Source organism: Arachis hypogaea, chromosome 7 (assembly GCF_003086295.3).
Source record: "Arachis hypogaea cultivar Tifrunner chromosome 7, arahy.Tifrunner.gnm2.J5K5, whole genome shotgun sequence".
NCBI lineage: Eukaryota > Viridiplantae > Streptophyta > Magnoliopsida > Fabales > Fabaceae > Arachis > Arachis hypogaea.
This window is the reverse complement of record NC_092042.1, coordinates 35,898,536-35,915,850: the sequence shown is the minus strand read 5'-3', so window position 1 is coordinate 35,915,850 and position 17,315 is coordinate 35,898,536. Positions and strand designations below refer to the sequence as shown.

At 31.9% G+C, this 17,315-nt stretch overlaps 1 protein-coding gene across 2 annotated transcripts; it reads right to left on the bottom strand.

Annotated features, from left to right (window-relative positions):
- Positions 1-1,983: 1,983 nt before the first annotated feature.
- Positions 1,984-4,910, bottom strand: LOC112702934 (uncharacterized). Of its 2 annotated transcripts, none has more exons than XM_025754181.3 (4): positions 4,672-4,910; positions 4,521-4,586; positions 3,327-3,884; positions 1,984-3,082 (listed from the first exon to the last, which is right to left on the bottom strand). In XM_025754181.3, the coding sequence occupies exons 1-4, from the start codon at positions 4,741-4,743 to the stop codon at positions 2,063-2,065; spliced, it is 1,716 nt and encodes a 571-aa protein (XP_025609966.1). In that variant the 5' UTR covers positions 4,744-4,910; the 3' UTR covers positions 1,984-2,062. The 2 variants fall into 2 exon arrangements, with proteins under 2 accessions (XP_025609966.1, XP_025609965.1); XM_025754180.3 differs by having other exon boundaries at positions 4,666-4,897.
- Positions 4,911-17,315: the final 12,405 nt, after the last annotated feature.

Below are 17,315 nucleotides of genomic sequence, written 5' to 3'. Positions count from 1 at the left end.
ACAAATGTAAAATATTTAGTTATTTTTTTTTCTGGTATTGACAATCAAATTAATATAGTATTTGTTTTAAAAATTATAATATTAATATTAGATATCATTTTTTTGTCCAAAAGATATTTTGAATATATTGAATAATTTTATCTTTTAAAATGTTAAAAAAACTTTAAATCCGTGCACTGTAACAAAGAAGGAAGGGGAGATACTAGGGTTGTAGGATTAGTGTCACTTGGAGATGGGCTAGTCATTGGACTTTTTTTTTCTAATTTTTTTTAAGTAAACTAAGAAAAGAAAGTCAAAACCCAAAACCTCAGGAAGTGAAGAACGATAAAAAAAAAAACCCTAGTTTATATCTCCATCCAAAATATGTACCAAATCATTTATTTAATATTTTAATTTAATTTATTTTCTATTTTTCTCACAAGAAAGGAAACACATGAATTTAAAATATTAATATAGATAAATTATGATATTATAACTTAAAATAAATATATGCTACAAATTATATTGTATTTAATTGAAAAAAAACTTCAAAAAATGATTAAAATTTTTAAATTTTTAATAAATTTATTATGAATTAAAAACTTATAAACTGTCAAAAAATTTCAATCAAATAATTATCGTTATAATACATCGATAACATAATTTAAAACACTAATTAATATAATAAAAACATAACTTAAATATTAGTATCTGTATTTTTTATGTTTATTTATAATTTTATATATTATTTTATTATAAAATGGTGTTTATGGTCGAACTATAATTGAACCAAAAAATCACTAAATTAGTGAATCAATAAAAAAAAAACAGTTTAATAATTTGTCAAATTTTCAGAACTTTAATTATATACAAGCATAATTAATAGATAAAAATTTTTTTACTGTAGTTATAAGAATCAAACCGGATCGACCAGTTCGACTGAAAAAATAATAAACAGATAATCTAACCGATTAACAGATATCAAACTCATTGAAAACTGGGAGATTTGCATGGAACCGGTGCGGTACTGCGGTCTGAAGGCATGACTCGCGTGCCATCTCGAACGTGGGACCTTTGGTAAAGAAAAAAATCAGACCGCACTTATAATAAAATCGATCAAATCCGATTAACAGATATCAAACTCATTGAAAACTGGGAGATCTGCATGGAACCGGCATGACTCGCGTGCCATCTGGAACGTGGGACCTTTGGTAAAGAAAAAAAAGAACCACCATATCACCAGTTAACACTTGAACTACAATACGCTTTTAACGTATGATGCGCCAATAATAATATAGATAGTATAAATTTCATAAGCCATAAATTTTTCTCTTTTAACAAACACACTTTTATAAAGCTAATATATATATATATATATATATATATATATATATATATATATATATATATATATATATATATATATAACGTAAAATATTATTTTTTTCTTTAATAATAATATTGTATTTATTGAGCCACCAAAAAATTTAAATAAATTATTAAAATATTTTTTCTTTTTGCATCATTAGTTATGTCTAAAAATACTTTAAGTTTTAACTTTTTATTTTAATTTTATTTTTATAATTTTTATATTTTTATTTAATTATAACCAAATTAATCGAATAAATCAATGACCCACCAGTTGAACCAACACACCAAATCAATTACTAATTCTGATAACTATACTTTTTACATTAGATATTTAGATATCCAAACCTAAAATTACTTTTATTTTTCTATAAAATCTTTTAAAAAAATAACTAAAATTTCTTTTTTTAGAAACTCACCAAACAGGCCTCTTATCCCTTTGCGACTAATAATCTCATGTTGCAAGAAAATCTGAATTATTTTTTATCTTCAACATTTATGTAGCATGATCCGAGTATCGTTTGTAATGTTTCATTATGGCATTATCCGAGTATCATTTGTAATGTTTCTTGTGTAAACATTGGAATGATTCCCTGGCGTTAACTTCGCAGATTTTGAGTGACTTTCCTGCCATGATAGCTCCAATAGCGTTTGCGTATATAAATCATCAAACATCAGACTATGCTAAATTCACCAACAGACAAAAATGGATGTGTTACACATTGCAGACAGTTATAGAAGAAAGTGAGGGATCAGAGGCTCCACTAATAACACCACCATTACTCCTAACTCGAATCAGATAGTCAACGGCGCTTTCAGTAATGACCTCGCCAGGGATCAAAACCGGTATGCCTGGTGGGTACGGACATACAAGATCCCCAGAAATCTCACCAACACAATCCTTTATTGATACTTTCCTTTTGCTTGCAAAAAAGGCATCTCTTGGTATCAACCTCATGACTATATCATCAAATGGTGCATGACCAGTAACCACCGTCTCTTCAGGTTGATGAATGTGTGCATATGTAGCAGCTAGATGTTTTATGCCCAATATAAGCCTTTGGACATGATCTCTACAGGTTCCGAGATTAACCGCATAAGTAATGGATTTACTCCCAACGAGTTCACAGACAATTCTGAAATCCCTGTACAAGATCTCGTCTGCCTCATAACCTGACAAACCAAGCTCCCAAAAACCAACGGTAAGCCGTAACGGATCAATACCAGGAAAGGTTGGAAAGCTTGAATTTTCAAGAACTGAGATACCCGGGATGTGTTTTAGGAGGCACTTAGTTTCATTGGCTAGTTTGATTGCTTGGTTGAAAACACTGGCCAGGCTTTCACTAAGTTGAGCTCTAGCAGCGTCTAGAGATGCCAAAAGCAAATAACTAGGGCTTGTGGTCTGAAGAGTTTGGAGACATCTAGAAATTTTCTCCTTATCTACAATGCTACCAGACATATGTAACATAGATGACTGAGTAAGAGAGCACAGAACTTTGTGAGTGGACTGTACAGTTAGATCAGCGCCTTGCTGGAGGGCTGAGTTCGGCAGCTCAGAATGAAAACCCAGGTGTGCACCGTGAGCTTCATCAACTATCAAAGGAATTTTATGAGAATGACACAACTCAGAAATCTCACTCAAGCTGCAGCAGATACCATGATAAGTAGGTGAAGTGATGAAAACTGCTGCTGGTTTTTTACCTTCCCTTTCTAGTTCCTGGATTACTTTCAATACCTGCAGCAACATCTAGCCAATCAGGATCAGCCATCTATCTACATGGGAAAAAAGGAAGAAAAGAACAAAATTCGATGAGATAAAAGGAAGAGCTTATAAATATCGGCAAGCTAAGAAAGTACAAAATCCAGAATAAGAGCCCATCTCCACTTAAGAGTTTAAAACAATCTAATTATGATGGCAATTCTGCTCATATCAGTAGCAAATCTATGTTCAATATGATATTGTATCAAATCTTAAGCACCTGTAACGGGGTGACACCACCTGCGATCTCCCAATCATTCTTATAGTCAGGAATTATGTACTTGGGTACTGCGCCAGATAAAACCATAGCAGATATCACTGATAAGTGACAATTCCTAGGAAGAATCAGAAAGTCTCCTGGTGAACATGTCGCCAATATTGCTGCTTGGATCCCACAAGTAGTACCACCAACAAGAAACCATGTCTCTGATGATCCAAACAGTTTGGAAGCTTCTGTTTGTGCTTCTAATATGGGACCCTCAGGACAAAAGAGGTTGTCAAGCTCCGGAAGCTCAGGCAAATCATGAAGATATGGTCTTATTCCAATGAGCTGAATCAATGAATCCGGAGCAGCATGCCCTCTGTTATGGCCAGGAAAATGGAAACTGGCAGTATTTAGTTCTGCTGAAGCTTTTAGTGCACTCACTAGTGGAGGTAGGCGATTTTGCTTAAATACTGCAGAATGTCTACTTAAAACATGGTCATTTGTGATTGGTTCAGTAATCATTCTTTCAACGCTTTCATCTTGCACATGTACTGGTGGTACAAAGCTTCTTTCCTGCCAAACAAAAGAAACAACAAGGCGGCTAAGATGAAGTCCAATGCAGTGAAGGAACAATTAGTTCATTCACCACATAAATGAGGAAGCAATAATGGATAAATAAATTGTCTCATATAATCCAGGTTATGAGACTATTCTTATTACCCCAGTGAACCACAGTTTTTGCTTCCATACTTTACAACCAAACAAAATACTAAGAAACATAATGATAGACAACTTGTGCATTAATGTTCGTAACTCCTAGGTCAGAAAGCATTTTTTGTTTTTGTTTTCAATGGCTCAGTGCACACCAAGATTAGTTCCTAAACAAGCAATGAAGCACCACAGACTCCTCCTTCAGTCTATGACTGAACCATCGCATGTTAAGTGTGTGAATCTTCCAGTCTCTTTTAAAATCATGTCCATTGTTAACCAGGTCATTTCCAATTAACTCATATTCCGAATTCCCAAGTATAATTCCCACAAATTGTTTATTCCACCAACTGCTACTAATCACAAATTCACTTTTTATTTTTTTATTTTATTTTATTTTTTTCTTTTTGTGTCATTCTGCAGCAATTTACTAGAGATACAAAGAAACGTGGGAACAAATGGATGTGTAAAGAACTATAGCAAAATAAAGTTGAAGCTGACCCTATAGGCAGAGCGAAGTGGAACCCTAGGTGAAGTTCTGAAAGTGAAGTTGTTGGAAGAAGAATCCTGCAAAGAATGAAAAGAATTGGATAAAATGAAGATAAACAAAAGAGAAAAGGAGAGATTTTGAGGTGTGAGTTGTTACTGTTACGGGAAAATGAAGAAACCAATTTGGTGCAGAATTGGAAGAGAGAGTGAACGAGGGTGGGAACATCACTTCCATTTCCGTTACATTAAACTCTGTGGTGCCTTCCTCCTCTTCTTCTTGCCGCTGCAGCTGTTTTTCCAAAGGATAATTACATTTAGGAAAAGTATACGTAGAAGAATGAGAGGATCTATTGGGTTCGTTTGTTTTTGGGAATTATCTATCGTGGGAAGACCAATTGTATCTTTTTGATTAATGTTTTGAATAGATTAAATAATTTTTATTTTATGAAAAATAGTAACTGGCATTTTAAGGTTAATTAATTTTTAAATAATATAACAATATTTTAAAGTTAATTTTAAAAATATTAAATACCAAAGTTAAATTATTAATATATCCCTTGATAAATAATTTTAAAAATTATCCTTACATGATTAATTAAGTGATATGATTGTATTAAAATTTAGAAATTTTTATATATAAAAAAGTCTAAAATATTTTACACTTAACTTTTAAAAAAATAAAATAACTTTTTATGATTAATTTCAAATTATTAAATATTCTTTTTATAATAAAACTTCTTTAATTACATTTGAAATTATAAACGTTACATTTTTAACAAACTAAAATATCTTTATAATTAATGTTCAAGAGAACAAAACAATCTTCAAAGGTTAATTTAAAAAAAAATTCTAAAATACAATTAATTTATATTATTTAACTGTATTAGGAATTAAAAATTTGAATATATGATTTAACAAAACAAAAATACTCTTGTAATCCATATTTAGAATACTAAAAATATCCTTTAATCATTAGTAAAAGAAATACTAAATTATCCTTTTAGAGTTAATTAAAATTGTTTGATTATATTAGAAATTAGAATATTTATCAAATATAAAAAAGACTAAAATATTTTTATACTTAATCTTTAAAAGACAAAAATATTTATTTTTAAAAATAATTTTAAGAGAATGAAATATTTTTTTTATAATAAAAAATATATAATTATTTTAAAAATTATAAATTGTAAGTTTTAAAGAAACTAAAATGCCTCTATTGTTAAATTGTAAACTCAAATTTTTTTATTGAATTATTAAAAAAATATTAGATCATAACAAAAAAATTTTTTGGACACGCAAAACTCTACGTATGAAACTTAATATATTGTCCATGCTATTAAACTTTAGATTCTTAGTAATAAAAACTATATTTATAACTTTATAAGATAAAAAGGTTAAAAATCCATATTTACAAGAAAGTCCTTATATTATTGTTAATTTCATCACCTTTAATAACCTAAATATTCTTTCTCCATCTAAGAAAACTCCTTTTGTTTAAGTTTTAAAAGTGAAAAGTATCTTTAATTTTCTTAAATATAGAGATAGTTTTATATTTAAAATCACGTTTATAAAAAATAACAAATTTTATTTTTTGTGTTTTATTAATTAGTTTTTGTTTTTTTTTAATTTCTTTTTATCAACTCTATTTTTCATGCTTGTTATTGTTTTATTTATAAAAAATTTTTTGAGTTCTTTTTTTATTTATTATTTTAAATATTTTGTTAATTTTTTTATATTATACATTTTTATAATTATAATTTTTGTGTATTATATTTATTATTATTTTTTTATAATATAATTTATTCATCTCATTAAATAGAATAAATAAAAAAAGTTAACTATAAATAATAATAATAATAATAATAGTGAAAAATTATAAAATACTAAAAAAGAGTATTAAGAGTACTAAAAAAATATTATATAAAAAATATACTAAAAAAGGTATAAAAAAAATTAAATATGTTTAAAAAAATGATATTATAATTTAATGTCATCTCTTTCTTAGTAATTATTTATCTAAAGTAATTTTAATTTAACTAATATTATCCGAACAATATTTATTTTATCAAAATCAATTTTGTTAACATTACTAAACATAAATTATGTTAACACAGACTCACTTCTACCTAAAATCAATTATATAAAATCTCTTTTATTCAAAGTTCAATTTGATAAAAGCCAATCCAAACATACACTAAAATACCGATTGCCTAGATTGAACGAGAGATAAGATTATTAGTGGATCGTTTGTAACGCTAGGAGGAGAACTCGCTGATAGGCGAATAAATGGTTATAATGTAATTTTTTTAAAAGATAGTTTTTCGATTTTTTTGTTTCAAACAAAAAAAGATATGTCATAAGAAATGGTGAATTTTGAGATGGATCATTGGAGGAGAAAATTTTATCAGTGGAAGTTAAAACTTCTTACATGTTAAGACTAATTAAATTAATAATCAATAAAAATGATAGAGTAGTATAAAAGTTTGATAAATTTTTTTTTTTGTTAATTCTTTAGCGCAGGTGTTTTAAGTAGAAATTTTTTCAAAAGACATATCAAGTTATAATTATACTAGAACAATTTGGAGATGATTGGTTCTTCTAAAAATTAAATTGTTTGCATAATTTGTTCTGATAAATGAAGTGAACACTAAAGAGAGATTGAGTAGACTAAAAATTATTGGTCATAGTGATAATATTTATGCTTTGTGTAAGAAAGATATTGAATTTATTCATCACTTGCTCCTTGACTATGGGTTTATTTGGTAGGTATGGTGCGCATAGTTGACAGACTTTGGTAGAAGGTGTTGGAAATTCTTAAAATTCCTTAACCCCATCGCAATTCCTCTAATAAGAAAAGAGTTGTGGAGATAGGTTTGGTATATTGAGTACCAAAATCCTAAAGTCACTATTTATATTTGAGTGTGGCACCCATGAAACTTTAAAGTCCAAATATAATAGTATCTTTAGTTCTATTCTCAATTAATTCTAAATTAAAAGTAATAGTGCCTTATTTTATTAGCATTTATAACAATAAATGAGATCACCGTTATATAAGTCATTTAATATGAAATAGCTTAATTTGTAATTATAATTTATATATATATATATATATATATATATTTTGCCCATATTAGAAAATAATAATTTCTTAACAATCTCCCACTTGGGTTATACATATATATTTTTCTGAGATAATCACATCTTATAAATTTTATTTGCGCATCTGAATGTTATTTTCCTAATTACTTTAACAATCTAGTCCATCTCATATATTAGTTATGGAATTACCGCAACTTTTATCACATTAGTGTCGCGACGAAATCACAATGATCACCATGCTAATACACTCAACAACATAGATCAAATTTGGATGAAAAACTTCAGAAATTACATGCGAAAATGATCTCATGTATGCCTATTTCTAGCTGGTCCAATTATAATAAACTTTATAAAATCACGAGTCAGAGTGAAAACAAAAACTAAATATTTTATTTTTGCAGAAATATTTATTTACGTAAATTTATCTAAACCATATGAGCATCCAAATGCTCACTCTTACTAAAACAATAAATCATAAAATGATATGACACCTATATAAATAGTATCTACATGAAAAATTTTAGGTGTTTGTTTCTTATAAACCAAATATACATGCATTTATGGAGTTTGTGCTAACTTGCTCACAAGACACTTAGGTTGCGTTTGTTTTCGAGAATAAGATAGGACAAGACATTGAGAACAGGATAGAATAAGACACTCATAGACAGAGACACAAAATTTGTGTTCTTGCATTCTGTTTGGTGATAAATTAGAACAAATTATGAAAATCCAATTTATTATTAATTTTTTTCATTCAAAAAATTTGAGATTAAAAATATAATAATAAAAAATATAATTATGAAAAATTAACAAGAATAATGAAAGAAAAAATAAAAAATAAGTTGTGTCCATTGTTAGTGTCTCAGTGTCTTTCCTATCAGGATGGACACAAAATACACTAATTCAGTATCTTTGGACACATTGTCTCTGTCCATGTCTCTTTTGTCAAACACAATTTTATGTCTCTGTGTCCCTGTTTCAGTGTCCTGTCTCTATAAACAAACACAGCGTTAAATACTCTGAACTCTTGTTTAACAAAAAAGTTTAAAATATTAGACTATTAAGGGCTTGTTAGGGTGAGCTTCTAAGAAAATATCTTTTTTCGAGTTATCTTTTTTTAAAAGAACTTATGGAAAAATAAAAGTAATTTTACGTTTGGATTCTCATGCAAAAAGATCTTTTTATCTATCAATTATGTTTGGGTATAATAATATAAAAGTACTTTTTTGTTTATTTATTACATGAAAAACATCTTTTTTAAAAGAAAAAGATCTTTTAAAAAAAGATGTAAATTGCAACTTCTCAAAAAAAAAAATTTTTTTAAGTGTTTCTACTTTTACTACTAAAAATTTTCCAAATACGCTAAAAAATAAAAAAGATCTTTTTTTCATTGAAAAAAGATATTTTTTATCAAGATAATGACACCCAAACAAGCACTAACACATTGTCACAAAATAATTCAAGTGGTCTTTCAAATTTATTTTCATAATTTGTGACAAGTATTTATAAGGGAAGCTCTATACTGTGACATAAAGGAATCTATATACTGTGACATAGAGGATTCCTCTTCCTTTTCTGTTCTCTTCTTTTTCATATGAGCAGGAATAAGGAAAAAAGCATTCTTGTTGAAGCTGATCCTGAACCTGAAAGGACTCTGAAGAGGAAACTGAGAGAAGCTAAAATACAACAATCTAGAGACAACCTTACTGAAATTTTCGAACAAGAAAAGGATACGGCAGCCGAACCCAACAACAATAATGCAAGGAGGATGCTTGGTGACTATACTACACCTACTTCCAAGTTTGATGGAAGAAGCATCTCAATTCCTGCCATTGGAACAAACAATTTTGAGCTGAAACCTCAACTAGTTGCTCTAATGCAACAGAACTGCAAGTTCTATGGACTTCCATCAGAAGATCCCTATCAGTTTTTAACTGAGTTCTTGCAGATCTGTGAGACTGTTAAGACTAATGGAGTAGATCCTAAAGTCTACAGGCTCATGCTTTTTCCTTTTGCTGTAAGAGACAGAGCTAGAATATGGTTGGACTTACAACCTAAAGATAGCCTGGACTCCTGGGATAAGCTGGTCACGGCCTTCTTGGCTAAGTTCTTTCCTCCTCAAAGGTTGAGCAAGCTTAGAGTGGATGTTCAGACCTTCAAACAAAAAGAAGGTGAATCCCTCTATGAAGCTTGGGAAAGATACAAATAGATGACCAAAAGGTGTCCTTCTGACATGCTTTCAGAATGGACCATTTTGGATATATTCTATTATGGTCTATCTGAGTTCTCTAAGATGTCACTAGACCATTCTGCAGGTGGATCCATTCACCTAAAGAAAATGCCTGCAGAAGCTCAAGAACTCATTGACATGGTTGCAAATAACCAGTTCATGTACACATCTGAGAGGAATTCTGTGAAAAATGGGACGCCTCAGAGGAAGGAAGTTCTTGAAATTGATGCTCTGAATGCCATATTGGCTCAATCTCTCTTGGTGCAGGGAAGAGACATAGAAGAGCTCAAGGACATCATTGGTCCTTCAAGGAGAAGGCGCCACCATCACTAAAGTGGACTCATTCCTTGTTCTTATTTCTCTATTTTTTGGTTTTTAAGCTTCATGTTTATCTATGTTTGTGTCTTTATTACATGATCATTAGTGTCTAGTAACTATGTCTTAAGGCTATGAATAATTCCATGAATCCTTCACCTCTCTTAAATGAAAAATGTTTCTAATTTAAAAGAACAAGAAGTACATGAGTTTCGAATTTATCCTTGAAATTAGTTTAATTATATTGATGTGGTGACAATACTTTTTGTTTTTTGAATGAATGCTTGAACAGTGCATATTTTTTATCTTGTTGTTTATGAATGTTAAAATTGTTGGCTCTTGAAAGAATGATGAACAAGAGAAATGTTATTGATGATCTGAAAAATCATAAAATTGATTCTTGAAGCAAGAAAAAGCAGTGAAGAACAAAGCTTGTGAAAAAAAATGGCGAAAAAAATAGAAAGAAAAAGAAAAAGCAAGCAGAAAAAGCCAATAGCCCTTAAAACCAAAAGGCAAGGGTAAAAAGGATCCAAGGCTTTGAGCATCAATGGATAGGAGGGCCCAAGGAAATAAATCCAGTCCTAAGCGGCTAAATCAAGCTGTCCCTAACCATGTGCTTGTGGCATGCAGGTCCAAGTGAAAAGCTTGAGACTGACTGGTTAAAGTCGTGATCCAAAGCAAAAAGAGTGTGCTTAAGAGCTCTGGACACCTCTAACTGGGGACTTTAGCAAAGCTGAGTCACAATCTGAAAAGGTTCACCCAGTCATGTGTCTGTGGCATTTATGTATCCGGTGGTAATACTGGAAAACAAAGTGCTTAGGGCCACGTCCAAGATTCATAAAAGTAGCTGTCTTCAAGAATCAACATACTTAACTAGGAGAATTAATAACACTATCCAAAATTCTGAGTTCCTACAGATGCCAATCATTCTAAACTTTAAAGGAAAAAGTGAGATGCCAAAACTGTTTAGAAGCAAAAAGCTACAAGTCCCACTCATCTAATTAGAACTAATATTCATTGATATTTTGGGATTTATAGTATATTCTCTTCTTTTTATCCTATTTGATTTTCAGTTGCTTGGAGACAAACAACAATTTAAGTTTGGTGTTGTGATGAGCGGATAATTTATACGCTTTTTGGCATTGTTTTTAGGTAATTTCTAGTAGGATCTAGCTACTTTTAGGGATGTTTTCATTAGTTTTCATGCAAAATTCACATTTCTAGACTTTACTATGAGTTTGTGTGTTTTTCTATAATTTCAGGTATTTTCTGGCTGAAATTGAGGGACCTGAGCAAAAAATCTGATTCGGGCTGACAAAAGGACTGCTGATGCTGTTGGATTCTGACCTTCCTGCACTCGAAATGGATTTTCTGAAGCTACTGAACTCCAAATGGCGCGCTCTCAACGAATTTGGAAAGTAGACATCCAGAGCTTTCCAACAATATATAATAGTCTATACTTTATTCGAGCTTAGACGATGCAAACTGGCGTTCAACGCTAGTTCTATGCTGCATTCTGGAGTCAAACGCCAGAAATACGTCATAAACCAGAGTTAAACGCCAAAAATACGTTACAACTTAGTGTTTAACTCCTAGAGAAGACTCTGCACGTGTAAAGCTCAAGCTCAGCCCAAGCACACACCAAGTGGGCCCCGGAAGTGGATTTTTGCATTAATTACTTATTTCTATAAACCCTAGTAGCTAGTCTAGTATAAATAGGACATTTCACTATTGTATTAGACATCTTGGTTTTTGGCTTTTATCTTAGCATCCATCTTTGGGCGTTTAGTTCTTAGACTTTGGGGGCTGGCCATTCGGCCATGCATGAACCTTGATCACTTATGTATTTTCAACAGTGGAGTTTCTACACACCATAGATTAAGGTGTGGAGCTCTGCTGTACCTCGAGTTTTAATGCAAAGTACTACAGTTTTCTATTCAATTCGACTTATTCTTACTCTAAGATATTCGTTGCACTTCAACATGATGAATGTGATGATCCGTGACACTCATCATCATTCTCACCTATGAACGCGTGATTAACAACCACTTCCGTTCTACCTTAGAACGAGCGAGTATCTCTTGGATTCCCTAACCAGAATCTTCGTGGTATAAGCTAGAACCCTTTGGCAGCCACTCTTGAGGATCTGGAAAGTCTAAACCTTATCTGTGGTATTTCGAGTAGGATTCAGGGATTGAATGGCTGTGACGAGCTTCAAACTCGCGATTGTTGGGCATGATGACAAACGCAAAAGAATCAATGGATTCTATTCCGACATGATCGAGAACCGACAGATGATTAGCCGTGCTGTGACAGAGCATTTGGACCATTTTCACTGAGAGGATGGGATGTAGCTATTGACAACGGTGATGCCCTACATACAGCTTGCCATGGAAAGGAGTAAGAAGGATTAGGTGAAAGCAGTAGGAAAGTAGAGATTCAGAAGGGACAAGCATCTCCATACACTTATCTGAAATTCTCACCAATAATTTACATAAGTATTTCTATCCTTATTTTATGCTTTATTCATTATTACTTTCGAAAACTACATAACCATTTATTATCCGCCTAACTGAGATTTACAAGATGACCATAGCTTGCTTCATACTAACAATCTCCGTGGGATCGACCCTTACTCACATAAGGTATTACTTGGACGACTCAGTGCACTTGCTGGTTAGTTGTTCAGAGTTGTGACAAAGTGTGATTCACGTTTGAAAGCACAAAGTCATTGGAGCCATTGTTGATGATCACAATTTCATGCACCAAGTTTTTGGCGCCGTTGCCGGGGATTGTTCGAGTTTGGACAACTGACGGTTCATCTTGTTGCTCAGATTAAGTAATTTTCTTTTCAAAAATTTTTCAAAAACCTTTCAATTTTTTTTATTTTTTTCGTTTCTCTAAAAATAATTTTCGAAAAAATCCAAAAAAATTATAAAATCATAAAATAAAAAATATATTTTGTGTTTCTTGTTTGAGTCTTGAGTCAAATTTTAAGTTTGGTGTGAATTGCATGTTTCTAAAAATTTATGCATTCTTTTTTTAGAAAAATTCATGCATGTGGTCTTCATGATTTTCAAGTTGTTCTTGATAAGTCCTCTTGTTTGATCTTTATGTTTTCTTGTTTTATGTCTTTTGTTGTTTTTCATATGCATTTTTGCATTCATAGTGTCTAAGCATTAAGGATTTCTAAGTTTGGTGTCTTGCATTTTTTTCTTTTCTTGAAAATTTTTCAAAAATAAGTCTTGATGTTCATCTTGATCTTCAAAGTGTTCATGGTGTTCATCTTGACATTCATAGTGTTCTTGCATGCATCATGTGTTTTGATTCATAATTTTTATGTTGTGAGTCATTTTTGTGTTTGTCTCTCTCATCATTAAAAATTCAAAAATAAAAAATATCTTCTCCTTTTTTCTCATAAATTTCAAAAATTTGAGTTGACTTAGTCAAAAAATTTTAAAACTTAGCTATTTCTTATAAGTCAAGTCAAATTTTTAATTTTAAAAATCCTATCTTTTCAAAATCTTTTTCAAAAATCAAATATTTTTTATTTTTCTTTTATGATTTTTGAAAATTTAAAATTATTTTTCAAAATTTTTTTCTTATCTTTATTTCAAAATTTCTAAAACTTTACTAACAATTAATGTGATTGATTCAAAAATTTGAAGTTTGTTACTTTCTTGTTAAGAAAGGTTCAATCTTTAAATTTTAGAATCATATCTTTTAGTTTCTTGTTAGTCAAGTAATCAATTTTAAATTTTAAAAAATTAAATATTTTTAAAAATATCATTTTCAATCATATCTTTTAAAAATATCTTTTTTTTCAAATCATATCATTTTCAAAATCAATTTCAAAATATCTTTTCTAACTTCTTATCTTTTTAAAATTGATTTTTAAATCTTTTTCAACTAACTAATTGACTTTTTATTTGTTTTAAAATTCTTATCTTTTTCAAAACCACTTAATTACTTCCTCCTCTCTAATTTTCGAAAATTCCTCCCTCTTTTTCAAAACTTTCTTAATTAACTTATTGTTTCAAATTTTAATTTTAATTTTAATTCTTCTCTTAATTTTTGAAATTCTCTCCCTCTCATCTTCTTCTATTTATTTATTAACACTTCTCTTCTTCTCAAGAATTCGAACCTATCTTCCCCCTTGTGTTTGGATTCTTAACTCTTTTCCTTCTTCTATTCCTTTCTTCTTCTACTAACATAAAGGAATCTCTATAATGTGACATAGAGGATTCCTCTTCCTTTTATGTTCTCTTCTTTTTCATATGAGCAGGAACAAGGAAAAAGGCATTCTTGTTGAAGCTGATCCTGAACCTGAAAGGACTCTAAAGAGGAAACTGAGAGAAGTTAAAATACAACAATCTAGAGACAACCTTACTGAAATTTTCGAACAAGAAAAGGATATGACATCCGAACCCAACAACAATAATGCAAGGAGGATGCTTGGTGACTATACTACACCTACTTCCAAGTTTGATGGAAGAAGCATCTCAATCCCTGCCATTGGAGTAAACAATTTCGAGCTGAAACCCAACTAGTTGTTCTAATGCAACAGAACTGCAAGTTCCATGGACTTCCATCAGAAGATCCTTACCAGTTTTTAACTGAGTTCTTGCAGATCTATGAGACTGTTAAGACTAATGGAGTAGATCCTGAAGTCTACAGGCTCATACTTTTCCCTTTTGCTGTAAGAGACAGAGCTAGAACATGGTTGGACTCACAACCTAAAGATAGCATGGACTCCTGGGATAAGCTGGTCATGACCTTCTTGGTTAAGTTCTTTCCACCTCAAAAGATGAGCAAGCTTAGAGTGGATGTTCATACCTTCAAACAAAAATAAGGTGAATCCCTCTATGAAGCTTGGGAGAGATACAAATAGATGACCAAAAGGTGTCCTTCTGACATGCTTTCAGAATGGACCATTTTGGATATATTCTATTATGGTCTATCTGAGTTTTCTAAGATGTCACTAGACCATTCTGCAGGTGGATCCATTCACCTAAAGAAAACGCCTGCAGAAGCTCAAGAACTCATTGACATGGTTGCAAATAACCAGTTCATGTACACTTCTGAGAGGAATTCTGTGAATAATGGGATGCCTCAGAGGAAGGGAGTTCTTGAAATTGATGCTCTGAATGCCATATTGGCTCAGAACAAAATGTTGACTCAGCAAGTCAACATGATTTCTCAAAGTCTAAATGGATGGCAAAATGCATCCAACAGTACTAAAGAGGCATCTTCTGAAGAAGAAGCTTATGATCCTGAGAACCCTGCAATAGCAGAGGTAAATTACATGGGTGAATCTTATAGAACACCTATAATTCTTCATGGAGAAATCATCCAAATTTCTCATGGAATGATCAACAAAAGCCTCAACAAGGCTTTAATAATGGTGGAAGAAATAGGCTCAGCATTAGCAAGCCTTTTCCATCATCTTTTCAACAACAAACAGAGAATTCTGAGCAGAGCACCTCTAACTTAGCAAACATAGTCTCTGATCTATCTAAGGCAACTTTAAGTTTCATGAGTGAAACAAGGTCCTCCATCAGAAATTTGGAGGCACAAGTGGGCCAGCTGAGTAAGAAAGTCACTGAAACTCGTCCTAGTACTCTCCCAAGCAATACTGAAGAGAATCCAAAAAGAGAGTGCAAGGTCATTGACATAATCAACATGGCCGAACCTAGAGAGGAAGGAGAGGACGTGAATCCCAATGAGGAAGACCTCATGGGACATCTCTCAAGCAAGAAGCAGTTCCCTATTGAGGACCCAAAGGAATCTGAATGTCATACAGAGACCATAGAGATCCCATTAAACCTCCTTCTGCCATTCATGAGCTCTGAAGACTATTCTTCCTCTGAAGAGGATGAAGATGTAACTGGAGAGCAAGTTGCTCAATATCTAGGAGCCATCATGAAACTGAATGCCAAGTTGTTTGGTAATGAGACTTGGGAAGGTGAACCTTCCTTGCTCATTAGTGAACTAGATACATGGGTTCAGCAAACGTTACCTCAAAAGAAACAAGATCCTGGTAAATTCTTAATACCCTGTACCATAGGCACCATGACCTTTGAGAAGGCTCTGTGTGACCTAGGTCAGGCATAAATCTTATGCCACTCTCTGTAAGAGAGAAGCTGGGGATCATTGAGGTACAACCTGCCATATTCTCATTAGAGATGGCAGACGGATCACAAAGACAAGCTTATGGATTAGTAGAGGACGTGTTAGTGAAGGTTAAAGGCCTTTACTTCCCTACTAATTTCATAATCTTAGACACTAGGAAGGAGGAGGATGAATGCATCATCCTTGGAAGACCCTTCCTAGCCACAATAGGAGCTGTGATTGATGTTGACAGAGGAGAGCTAGTCCTTCAATTAAATAGGGACTACCTTGTGTTTAAAGCTCAAGGATCTTCTTCTGCAACCATGGAGAGAAAGCATGAAAAGCTTCTCTCAATACAGAGTCAAACAAAGCGCCCACAATCAAACTCTAAGTTTGGTGTTGGGAGGCCACAACCAAACTCTAAGTTTGGTGTTAAACCCCCACATTCAAACTCTACGTTTGGTGTTCGGAGTCCACAACATTGACCTGATCACCTGTGAAGCTCCATGAGAGCCCATAGTCAAGCTAGTGATATTAAAGAAGCACTTATTAGGAGGCAACCCAATTTTTATTTATCTAATTCTATTTTAATTTTTATTGTTCTTTTATGTTTTATTAGGTACATGATCATTGATGACAGGTCATCATATACCCATTTTTCAATCTAATTTCACTTGTTTCACTAGTCTTTATACACTTTCTTGCATCCTAAGTAAGTAATTTGGAATGAAAATGCATGACTTCTTTAAATCAAACAACCACCATTAAATTGATGCTAAATCATGAGGTTTGAGCTAAAATTAATTGAATTTTAATGAATTATAAACCTTGTGAATTTGGAGATACTTTGATTGGTTGTTTTGATTTCTTATAGGTAAAGAAAAGAAGAAAAGAAGAAAAATGTGGCTTAAGAAGTGTGGCCAACGGAAGAAAATGGTGTGGTGAAAGAAGGAGAAGTGTGGCGCAACAATGAAGGAGGAAGCAACGCTGCTCTCCACAAGAGCACACTGCTCTCCAAGAGAGCAGCATAATAAACCAAGCCTCCAAAACAT